Raw genomic sequence first — 11,355 nt, forward strand, 5'->3', positions numbered from 1 at the left:
AAATTCACCAGTAAAATGAAAAATAAACAATTTGCAAAAATGTTTGAATTCCCTTTTCTTTTCAGCTTTTGTGTAGTCAACTCTTCAAGAATGGGTTTTTTTTGTTGTTTTATATTTTAATAAAGTTCAAGGACATTAACTTTGTACATCTCAGGACCTGCACAGGAACCGGAATATTTTAAAATAAAAAAACATGATAATGAATATGGTAAAATCAAAATAAACACTAATGACATAAAGTATTGACTTTAGATTTACATATAGACTTTGGCAGGTGTTAACCAAGACTTATTGTGCAAAGGGAACAGTGTAGCTGATTCATTCAACGGTACCTTCCAAAAGCTAAAATTGATTTTTAAGAAGATCTGGTGATCATGATAATCATAAATTCACCTTTTTAGCATTTAATTTTTCATCCTGTAGTTCCTAAGTGCAGCAATGTATGTACACATAATCTTGCATGTGCTCTACAGCGCCATCTATTGTTTGGACAGTTTTGCCGGCAGGCCCTACCATTACTGGTTATGGCTGATATGACTTTTTTTCCACTGTACACTAGAGTAGACTATGATGGGTTGTTGTGTCCATTGTCTCAGAGGAGAAGCAGAGAACTGCCATGCTGGAGCAAGAGAAGAGGAATGAGACAGAAAGACTGCAACAGGCAGAAAAAATGCTCAAGGATCAGGAGGAGTGTCACCAGGAGACCATGCGTCAGTTAAAGGTATAGCCTGCCTCCGCTGCTGTCTGACACACAGTGAAAGACGATCTCAAGCTTAAACCAAAAAGCCACAGGTTTATAGGACCACAGCACATTTAAAATTGATCTTATGCCAATGGAGCTTAAGCTTGAGGTACCACCAAGCTTTTATCCTTTATCCTTTGTTTAAATCTCAGTCCGTTGTAAAGCTGCTAGCTCACATTAGTGTTAGGAGGGGGACATGTCAGAGTCATGATCGGAGAACCCAGGTGTAGTCTGAATAGTTGAATTATGTTAGTCTGCAATGGAAAATAGTGATCCTGTGGATGAAACAGTCATTCCACCATTTATCCACTCACTCTGACATTCTAACTGAATGGGCCTGGCATTTTAACTTGTTTTTTTTTCCACAAATGACAGTCCATGAGCAAATGTTTAAAATGTGCTTCTGGACAGGTGAAATTGTACAGAGCCAGAAGCCAGAAGCCATTTCTCCAGCAGTTAACCCTTTCACGCGTATGGTCACACCGGTGTGATTAGCCCTTTTGCATATACGGTCAAACCAGTGTGATTAGAACGCTAGATTGGAGAAATTCTAGCTAACGTCACCTTTGAGGAAACAGTGATTTAACGTTACGAAGTATAGCAAATGCAGCAGTGAAAACTATGAGAAGCTTAATAATGCTAATGAAAACATAACGAACCATGTAACGTAACATGCGTGCTACATAGCATAAAATAAGTAATGCATGAAAGGGTTAAGCTATGACATTAATAAATTATAAGAAAGCCACTACAGGAATGACTTAGATATCCTTCCCTGGACAATTTCATAAGGCCAAGAAAGAGCAGGAGGCGGCCGAAGCTAAAAGAGAGATGGAGCAGGCCTTGGAGAGCAAACTGCAGGAGCAGCAGCAGCTGATGGCCAAGGGATTCCGAGACAAAGAAGAGGCCATGAGGGAGGAGATCCAGACTTTAAGGGAGTTGGAGCAGGCCAGGCAGAAGGAACAGATGAAGGAGCAACAGAAAGTACTGAAAAGCCTCACCGAGACCCTCTCTTCAGTAGCGAAAAGCTACATTGGGTACAAGATGGCTCGGGAGGAACGCAAACTGCTGGAGCATCAGGCAAGACTGGACAGAAACAAGCTGAAACAGAGTGGGCAGCTTGCAGGTGGCGCCAGGGAGGGCAATAACCCTGACCATGGCTCCAGCTCCGGCGCGAAGCAGAGTGGCTCTTCACGGCAAGGGGGTCCGAAGGTGAGCGCACAACCGCAAGGGGGCCACAAGCAAACAAGCTCCTCAAAGTCCAGCGTGGAAACTGGGAAATCTGAAAATCCACATCACGATGGCAGTGCTGTCTGACAAATTCTGCATCGTTAACTGCGACACCCAGTCGAAATGATGAGGTGTCACAAACGATCTAATGTGTTACACAGTTAGCATGTTTTAGTATCTTTATCGGGGATACAAATTGCCATAGAATGAAGGTTTAAAATAGATTTACATTATACTATTTTCTCTGCATGATCTCTGTAGTGCACAGCTACTGGTTGGGTTATACATGCAGCACAGGAATGTGTTTGCTGAGGTCAACTGAAAATAAATTGAGCAATTAACAAATAAATTGATTTCACTTCACTTTATTCCAAATGGCAAAATTAATGTGTCATATTTAATTTTCCTTCAACATGTGAAACACAACTGTGTAGTGAATAGTGTAATAGCTGCTCTGTATTTACTTTTCCTTCCAATTATGAAAAATAAAAACACTCTGTTTTACCCCCTACTGGATTAATGTTGAATAACTCTTAAGTGTCTTGTGGCGCATCATGTCATGTTTGATTCAGATGAAAATGGTGGCAGCATTTCAAGACAGTAAATTAATCAATATTGAGTTATGCAAAGGAATATTTATATCTTACCATAGTAATAACTACAATATTCCAGACATTCGTCCCTGTTTGATTCATACGTAGTCAGATTTCTCATTCATGGCATAATATTTAATATTACATACAACAGTGACAGTTATCTTTACTTCTCCAAAAATACAATTATGGAAATGATAGATCAATTGACTTTTTTAATTGGGAGGAAATAATTTAAAAGATCTATCAATTAATCAGTATTAATTAATCCATAAGCACAATGATCTGAGCTGAACAACTTGCTCTCCTCTTATGGAAACACCATTCTGTACACTCAGACAAGCCCCCTCATCTGAGTATTTCAACACAAGTGTTTGTGAAACTATGTTTGTTTTCTCTATGGCCTTGTCTGTCTGTTGGTTAATATATGTCTGGAAGTCTGGGCGCTCGTGTCCTGCCGTGGAGCCAGACATTAACACTCCTGCTTCAGGTTGTCAGTTGTTTGCCTTGATTCCCTGGAGTAAGTACTGGGTGAATAGCAAGAGTTTAAACAAAGGTCTTCATTGAAAGGCAGAACCACTACCATTCACCACACACACACACACACACACACACACACACACAGTATTTCAGGGAGAGAATATAATCTCAGAGGTGCTTTACAGTCCAACAGACAAGACTGAAGTGACAGATATGGTTACGCAGTATACTTGTCATGTAATTTGATCTGTGAGAACATGCATCCCACACGACTGCCTGCTTGGTCTTTTCACACCAAAGGCAAGCCATCTTGTAGGCAGCTTTGCACGTCCTCAGTGGAGGTGTGAAGGACTGTGCAGAAGAACACTGAAGCTGGCTAGCCTTTTGAAGCTACCCTTTCACACTGAAGTGAGGGCAGCTCAACAGGTGAGTCAAAGCTGTCTTAAAGGTAGTTTACTCTGCAGCGTAAAAGGAGTTTATGGCAAGGATGGGTCCCCCCGATTCAGTTAATCCAATGAAGGTTTACATTGGCAGAATTTTTTTGACATACTAATCCCAATAAAAACAGTGAGACAAGGGTTTAGGACAGCTAAAATGCCTGGCATACAATCAGTCATTCTATGAAATATGTTTTTAAGTAGCACCAGAAAGACACTATGAAACACAGCAGGAACTTTTGTACTTTGTGCTGGACTAGACATTGATATGAAGTTTCATGTTTTACTGCTTATCCAGTGTATCCACCAGGGGATGTAACAGCCCATGGATATGATCAATAAAATGGTGTGAGTTGTCCCTTTCGATGTACAAGTATGCCAGATGAACTGATGAATTTGTTAATTATAATGGAGAACAAAAGTGATTTTGACAGTTTGCACTAAATGTCATTGTGGATAATTATCATTTTGAACTGTCTAAATTGAGAAATGTTGTCGACAATATTGGAGCCATTCTATCAATGCGCTGAATCACCGTGAAGCCAAAGGTTTATGACCCCTGTTTTTTTTTTTTTAAATCTAATCTGCTGTACATCCAATAAATCTGCTTGTTACAACTGAAAGTAAATTTGTTTGGAATACTCATACTCCTGCCTCTCTGTGCTAGAGCTGTTTATTCTGTTAAACAGAATATCAGATGCAGTGTGGTACGCTGGTGTGGAGTACAGCCTGCAACCCACAGGTATAGCTGTATAAAATGGATGAGAAGTAAAGGCTGTAACTCTGAATAAGAGCGCTACGCAACTGCAGTAAACTGGACAGAGAGGCAGATGGTACTGTTTATGTATCCTGCTTAGAAATATATATAGGAAGTATTTGTTGCACGTTTGCATGAAATACAGTTGCGTTTTCACACAGGCTTGATAAAGTATTCTTAGGGTTTTTGGCAAAGTTATTGAGGGGTTCTGTGAGCTGTGCAAACTGAATACTCTTACCTCTGTGTGTCAGGATAGGAGATCCGGACACAAACGCGGACCACCGGGTAAACGGAACCAAGCGTTTAATTTCAATCAGCAGGCAGTTCGTAGTACAGGGACAGACAGTGTTCAAAAACACGGGGAAGCAGTCCAGGGGCAGATCCAGGATCGGAAGTCGGGACGGGCAGAGTCGGGAACCAGGTAGGCGAATGGCGTAGAACGGGTCCAAGTCGGCAGGCAGAAACGAAGTCGGGAATCAGGCAGGAGACGGCAACAGCAAAAGACTCAAGGGAACTAAATGCGGGGACGAGACAGGAGGAACTCACTGAAACGAACTAGCAACAAGACAGAAACACGCAGGGAAGATATAGGGCAGAGGTAACGAGGCAATGGGATGCAGGTGAGCAGGCAGGCAGGTGCCGGTAATGAGGGGATCAGGTGGGCGTGGACCAGGCAGGGAGCGGGGCGGGGCTGGAACACAAGGGAAACAAAAACACAGGTACAGGGAAAACAAAAACACCGCAGCTTAAGGGGGCGGAGCTCTGACACAGTGTGATTTTGCTTAGTGCTCACAGTGATTGTTTTGTGGATATCATAGTCATTGACCTATGTCAAATCATTGTCAAATGTATGTGTGTTGTATGTCTTTGGGGTTCTTCCTCGTCTGCGGTGTACTAAACCATCATATATTAAATGTTCTGGTTAGATGTATAGACTGCCTGACTGTTGTCCTTGGAAAAATGCAAAAAGAAAAACATATCCTGTGATTACTTCCAAGTGCAGGGGAAACAGTCCTCTTCCTCTGAGGTCTGTGTAGCTTTCAATCGCGTCCACACATTTTTCTCCAAATGAACTAGTCCAGTGAATGAATGTTATTATTGCCAGACAATAATAAATTACATTTGCAGTAAGGGTACAATTTCAAAGTTCATAAAGTGAGTGCTTTGGTATTTACTATGTGGAATATTATGTCAAATATTATATTCAAAAGCATGATGATATGGGTAAATGAAATCTTTTGCTTTTATAAGTGCTGTTGATTTGAAAAGTGCTGGAAAGAGGAATTCAGACAAAAGCTGCTTCTTGCTCACTTTTTAAATTTAAACTTTATTTTAACAGGGAGTCCCACTGAGACAGAAGTACTACTTTCGCAAAGGAGTCTTTTCTAAGAGGGCAGTTTATGTGTTACAAAACAGAACAGCATTTAAATTAATGGCAACAATCATAGATTAAATCAGTAGCAACACAACAGCATACAATTGAAAGTTTCATGTCAAAACCTAAAGGCACATGCACTTTTCTTTTCACTGGACTTGCTGTAAGGGGGTGTTTTGAAAACTAACGTTTTTCTGAATATTTTGGAGGACATGGATAGAGGTATGCAATTCCTCTGAATTGGGTGGACTGAAAATGAGCTATGAGGTAAAGAAACGTCTGAAGTTTTACATGTTTTACATGTTTGTCTTTGATGAGAGAGGTAATAAATGTAGCATTGAGGCTGGTAACATGTTAGGATAATGGCGGTTGAGAACGACATTCGGCACCTTTGGCAGGGTATGAGTACAGTCTCAGTCATGCTGCTGGTCAGTTGCAAAAGGTAATGTTTCATCCCTCCTGAGCCAAATTTAGCTGTAGCAACCCCAGAGTTTAATTTTGGGCCCAATTTTGTCCGCTTCTGCTCCCTCCTGGCCATTTCATTCATAAGTATGCAATTAACTTCCACTGCAATGCTGACGGCACTCTGTTCAGTTGAACATGGTAATTTGAGTGAAGGACCCATTTTTTGCAGATTTCACAAGATTTTCATAACATTTTATGCAGCTGAATTTTGACAAGAAAGAAAGTCTTAATGAACGGAAGAGGATCTAAGCAACAGTATGATATGACTAATTTCAATCTTGACGGTATAAATGTAAGTGAAGTATTACTAATCACACAAAAAGATTGCAAAGCATGCTACTATCATTTAATAAACGTCAGCAAATGGCCATTAGCATGCCCCTCTGACATCAGTGTCTATATCTGGCTTGTCATACTCCCTACTCCTATTGTATGTAAGGTGTACAACTGTTTACGGTGCTGTTCTGGTAAAAGGAAGAAAAAAGGTTAGAGGACACGCCACCGACAGCCATTCTGAATGGAAAATAAAGCTGCACGGACATCAACAGGTGAATCTAGCAGCCACCGAAGTGATGAACAATCCATTCAGATGATGTGCCATCACTAAAAGACAATACTTGATCAAGTAAAAGTTGTTACTAGCTTCTAGCCAGTTCCTGGTTTTCAGCCTATTTAGGGTCAGAGGTATTTAGCAAGCTGGCAAGTTCTTAACCAGTTTTTTGAGAAAAAATGGAAACTAGACAGCTAGCTGGCTAGCTACCAAAAGCAAAAAAAAGTTGTCCAATCAGCCAAATAATTTGCATTTTATTTACCTAGTGAGCCAGCTAGCTATCTAGGCTCATGTTTTGGATAACTGATGATTTAACGCTGGGATACCCAAATGACAACCATGCTTATGGCTATACGGCCACTAGTATTAACTGTAAGCTAGCTACTATAATGCTACTATAAGCAAAGGGGTCAGTGGTGTGGTCTGCACTTTTCTGAGGTACAACAGACCTTATCATTATTTTCTAAAAAGTCTTCCCAGGCATGAGACAGCTATCCCGGCAATTTGCGGGATGATCCCTGGCAAAAATATTGCAGCTGCATTTCCTGCCGTTTCCAAGATGTCGGAAAGGAATGAAGAGGATCCACGCTTATCATTATCTTCCCTCTCCCGCCTAAGGGAGTCAATCTCTTCTTGCATGAGTTTAGCCCTCTTCTCAAAGCCTTCTTGGTAAAGGCTCTTCTGTTCCTGAAATGACAAACATAAAATGCCTCCTTCACACTCGAAAATCTCAACTTGGAAGCCTGTGAGGAACTCACTCTTAGCCTATCCAGTCTGTGCTGTGTTGCCACTGTATGTATGAACCAGGTGTAACCAGGTCTTTGTAGTTGTCTATTGTTTTTTTTTTTTTTTTTTTTTACAATTTTTACAATGTTATCCATTTATACAGCTGGAGCTTTACTGAGGCAATTCTGGATTGAGTACCTTGCCCAAGGGTACAGCAGCTGTGCCCCAGTGGGGAATTGAACCAGCAACCTTTCCGTTACGAGCACTGCTCCTTGCCACTATGCTACACTGCCGGGTACGTCATATTGCCATATATCTACTAAGGACCTGCAAAATCACCATGAACTGAACCTGCTCCTTTTTAGGGGTTGGAAATTAAGTTCTGCGAGCGCATAATCACCAGCCGGGAGCGTACCTCCAGTTTGGCTGACAGGACTCTCTCGTACTCCTTCACAGCATTTCTCCTGTCCTCCTCCATTTTATTCATCAGCTGCTCCATGTTGTCTCTGTACAGCTGCTCCTGATCCATCAACTGCTTCTGGTAGATCTGCGTCTGCTCCATGGCAGCACGTCTCTCTTGCTCCATGGCCTCGTTTCTCGCCCTCTCCACTGCAGAGAAAGACAACGCTTACTTCAGTTTCCCCGGAGATGGGTCACCGGACAAAGATCCATGTATCTCGCACTAGCTACACGTGAAAAGATTATAACCGATGAACACGCAGAATGACATGAACGCTTTTATAAATTTTCATCCAAACTGCTGGAAACTGAATTTTGTTTACAAACAGCGTGTGTGGTCAGAGCTATAGTTAGCATGTCATATTTAGCATGATAAATCGTTGTGTGAAGCTTTTGAGGCATTACCTTCCATCCTCCGTTCAGCTTCAGAGAGGGAATGGTCAGCAGCTAGTATGGCTTCCCCTATAGGCTCTTTCCCATCCAGGAACTCCTTCAAAGCCTCCTCATCCTGTAACCGAATTGCACAGACAATAAAGAGACACACATACTGTATAGCCAACCAAAATACTCTCATGTCACACCACTCCTAACCACTCTCCACCGAGAGTAAGAGAGTCTGCTAAATGTCTAAATGTAAAAGTAAATATGAACAGGTAGCATGACATTCCAAGCCACCACATCTCAGTCACAGAAGATGTGTACCAGACAGAGGGATATTGCAGTCCCACTCTAGTTAAAGTGCACAACTGTTCAGGTACATCCACACAAATTTATGCAAAATTAACCCCAGCTCCCCAATCCACCATACCTTAATTCCTTTACCAGGCTCTGATCTGTATTTAGAGATCAAGTTTTTTAATTCCTTGCGGTACTCCTGGTGTCCTCCAGCTGACATGTAAAGCCCAGATGCCAAGTTTTCCTCCAGGGACCTGAATATGCGTTTGATGATAGACGCACAAGCCTTCTTAGATTCTGCTGCATTCTTGCTGCAGATCACCTCATACTCTGATTGCAGTTGTTTCTTAAAAAAAGAGGAGAAGGAACAAGATCAGGACGACACAGGAATGGACTACAGGCTATAGCCCAGATACAATCCACCCACTATGAATTTTGTCATTAACTTTGAGAAAGTGTGGTGTAGTGGTAAGGGCTTGTAATTGAAAGCTTGCTGGTTCAATTCCCTGCTGGGGCATTGTTGTTTTACCCTTGGGCAAGGTACACAACCCACAACTGCCTCAGCAATGACAGCATTAACACAGCCATTTAGAGCTGGTACTTATAAATATATATATATATATATATATAAATATATATATATATATATATATATACACACACACACACACACATATGTATATATATATATCTGAGTATGCATTTAGGGTGAACTGCTTGTACGCCTCTACCATTAGCTCGATTTGGTACTTCTGATCCTCGTCCTTGAAGGAGAGGTCCATAAAGACCTTGACCGCCTCCTTCTCTGTGGAGCCGTGTATCTGTGACAGCTCATCCTGCGTCTCGGTTGGGAAGACCACCCACTCGGCCATGCGCTGTTTGTAGCACGCTACAGCCTGAGCCACTGCATTGGAGTTCTCGATCGTGGCCAGAGCCAGGACGGCATTATCCAGGCAGGGGATCTGGCCGCTACGGATTGCGTCCACATAAGCCTCCGCCAGGCCCCCTAGCACTGCAAAACATGGAGTTTGGCAAGCTCATTTTTTCACAGAGTGACATGATTCCCTGATGTTTCCAGTCATTCACACCGATTCAGCACATAAAATGCGAAGTGGCTTCCATTTTATTTGGCTGCAATGTGCTTCATCCTAATCTTTGACTAAAAAAGTTTAAGCAGGGTTTGTTTTGTTTTCACTGATATTTTTTTCTGTTAGGTCTAAACAACATGGTGTTGCATAGCTCTCAGTCAGCTCTCAGTCAGACCTGTTTTTAAGGTAGGAGTAATAAGCAAAGATTGAGCAATGCGTTATTCACAGACCCCAGCACTAAATAATATCTCCCATAATAGTTTATTATTTAATGATTTCCATATTTACAAGATGAGGGTAAGATATCCAAGGTGAACTAATATCAGGTGCATGCTTGACTGACTTCTGCAGGGTGGATCTGACAAACTCAATACATCAATTTGTTAATGTGTGGTTTCTAAGAATGCTGTTTTTTAAAACTCTCACAACATGTATTAGCAAAATACGGTGAGCGGGGCGGTGACCTGTACTCACTTCGCCCGGTCACACTGAAGCCTCCTTTCATGGACTTGACGCTGGTGTTGTTGAAGACATAACTGCAGAACTCCTTGGCTCGACTGACGAAGGAGGGCTCCAAGTCCGCATCAGTCAGCTCATCCATGCGTCTCATCTTCTCTGCACTCGCGGGGCGATCGAACACAAAGCACTTTCGGCTGGGGAAGTAGTTCCGCAGGCAGTTACGAGGCAGGTTGTACTCCATCGCTTGCTTTCCATGACCTGTTTTAATTAAAAGAACCATTTAGTTTGGATTTAGTTATATTTTAGACTGGACTATATTGTTTTAAATTCACTAAAGACACCTGCAGACAGATGATATTTTTCGTCAGACTTGTAAAATGAAAGGTCTTTCAGGGGAAAAAAAAAGCTAAAGTCCCTAAGGAGAGGCTGGGTAGTGCGTAGAAGAATATTTTAATGCAGCTTCTTCTAGTGAAGACTTTATTAACAAGAGATAAAGTAGTTTCTGCTCCAAAATGCTTGAGATACAAAAACATATGACCGTACATGTGATTCTGTTTTGTGAGCAAGGCCATCCCATATCATCTATGAAAGCCTGCTGTCCCTCACCAACAAACTAGAGCCCTTATGAAAGTTTCCATAATGGACCACAAATATAAGTTGCCTAGCAGAAGAAAGGATATTGTGCACGGTTTGGCTGCTCCATGAGGATGTTTTTTCCCTGTGCATCAAGTCAATGCTTGTTTTATAGCAACAACCTTCATGTTATCTTCTCTCACAACTGGAGATGTACAGGTATTTTTAAATTCTGTAATCCAGCTCATGCTTTTGATTTTCAGAGGACTGCTAACTGATCCTAACTGTGATAATGAATGTTCTGACATTTATTTATCTAAACCAAGCCACACAAATTCCTCAACAAAAACTCAAAGTAAAGACAAAGTTAATCAAGGTAAGCAATACAACCCTGGCCAACTGGACTGTCTTCTAGTATGCTGTATCTCACAAACAGCACAGACACTGTAATTGTCTTTACTCAGCATGTGTACATAAATCAGAACAAACAATGGAAATTTATGCAATAGACCACTCAGGCATTTCACACTGGTACTTATTTGTATGGCTGTTTAAACATGATTTCTTCTATCTGACAATAGTTTTCTGTGCAATCACCCTCACCAGGTTTCAGCTTCAGAGCGTTGTCCAGGTACTGGTCAGCCGTGATCGGCTTTCCATCGAGCTCAAGCTGTAGGGTGAAATCTCGGACCGTCCAGACGAAAGACGGGAAGAACCGCATGAACTCGGTGGACTCGTCCTCATCC

General features: G+C 41.7%; 1 protein-coding gene across 1 annotated transcript in view; it reads right to left on the reverse strand.

Annotated features, from left to right (window-relative positions):
* Positions 1–7,085: 7,085 nt before the first annotated feature.
* LOC118784378 (guanylate-binding protein 1-like) overlaps positions 7,086–11,355 on the reverse strand; it is an 8,107-nt gene continuing 3,837 nt past the window's right edge. Inside the window, exons 5-11 of the mRNA XM_036538609.1 lie at positions 11,213–11,355; positions 10,052–10,294; positions 9,221–9,501; positions 8,623–8,835; positions 8,220–8,322; positions 7,771–7,964; positions 7,086–7,316 (exon numbers count right to left, since the gene is read on the reverse strand). The exon at positions 11,213–11,355 is cut by the window's right edge and continues 24 nt beyond it. Of these exons, the coding sequence (XP_036394502.1) occupies positions 7,086–7,316; positions 7,771–7,964; positions 8,220–8,322; positions 8,623–8,835; positions 9,221–9,501; positions 10,052–10,294; positions 11,213–11,355 (1,408 nt within the window). The remainder of the gene's footprint in view (positions 7,317–7,770; positions 7,965–8,219; positions 8,323–8,622; positions 8,836–9,220; positions 9,502–10,051; positions 10,295–11,212) is intronic.

The sequence above is a fragment of the Megalops cyprinoides genome, chromosome 10, assembly GCF_013368585.1.
Source record: "Megalops cyprinoides isolate fMegCyp1 chromosome 10, fMegCyp1.pri, whole genome shotgun sequence".
NCBI lineage: Eukaryota > Metazoa > Chordata > Actinopteri > Elopiformes > Megalopidae > Megalops > Megalops cyprinoides.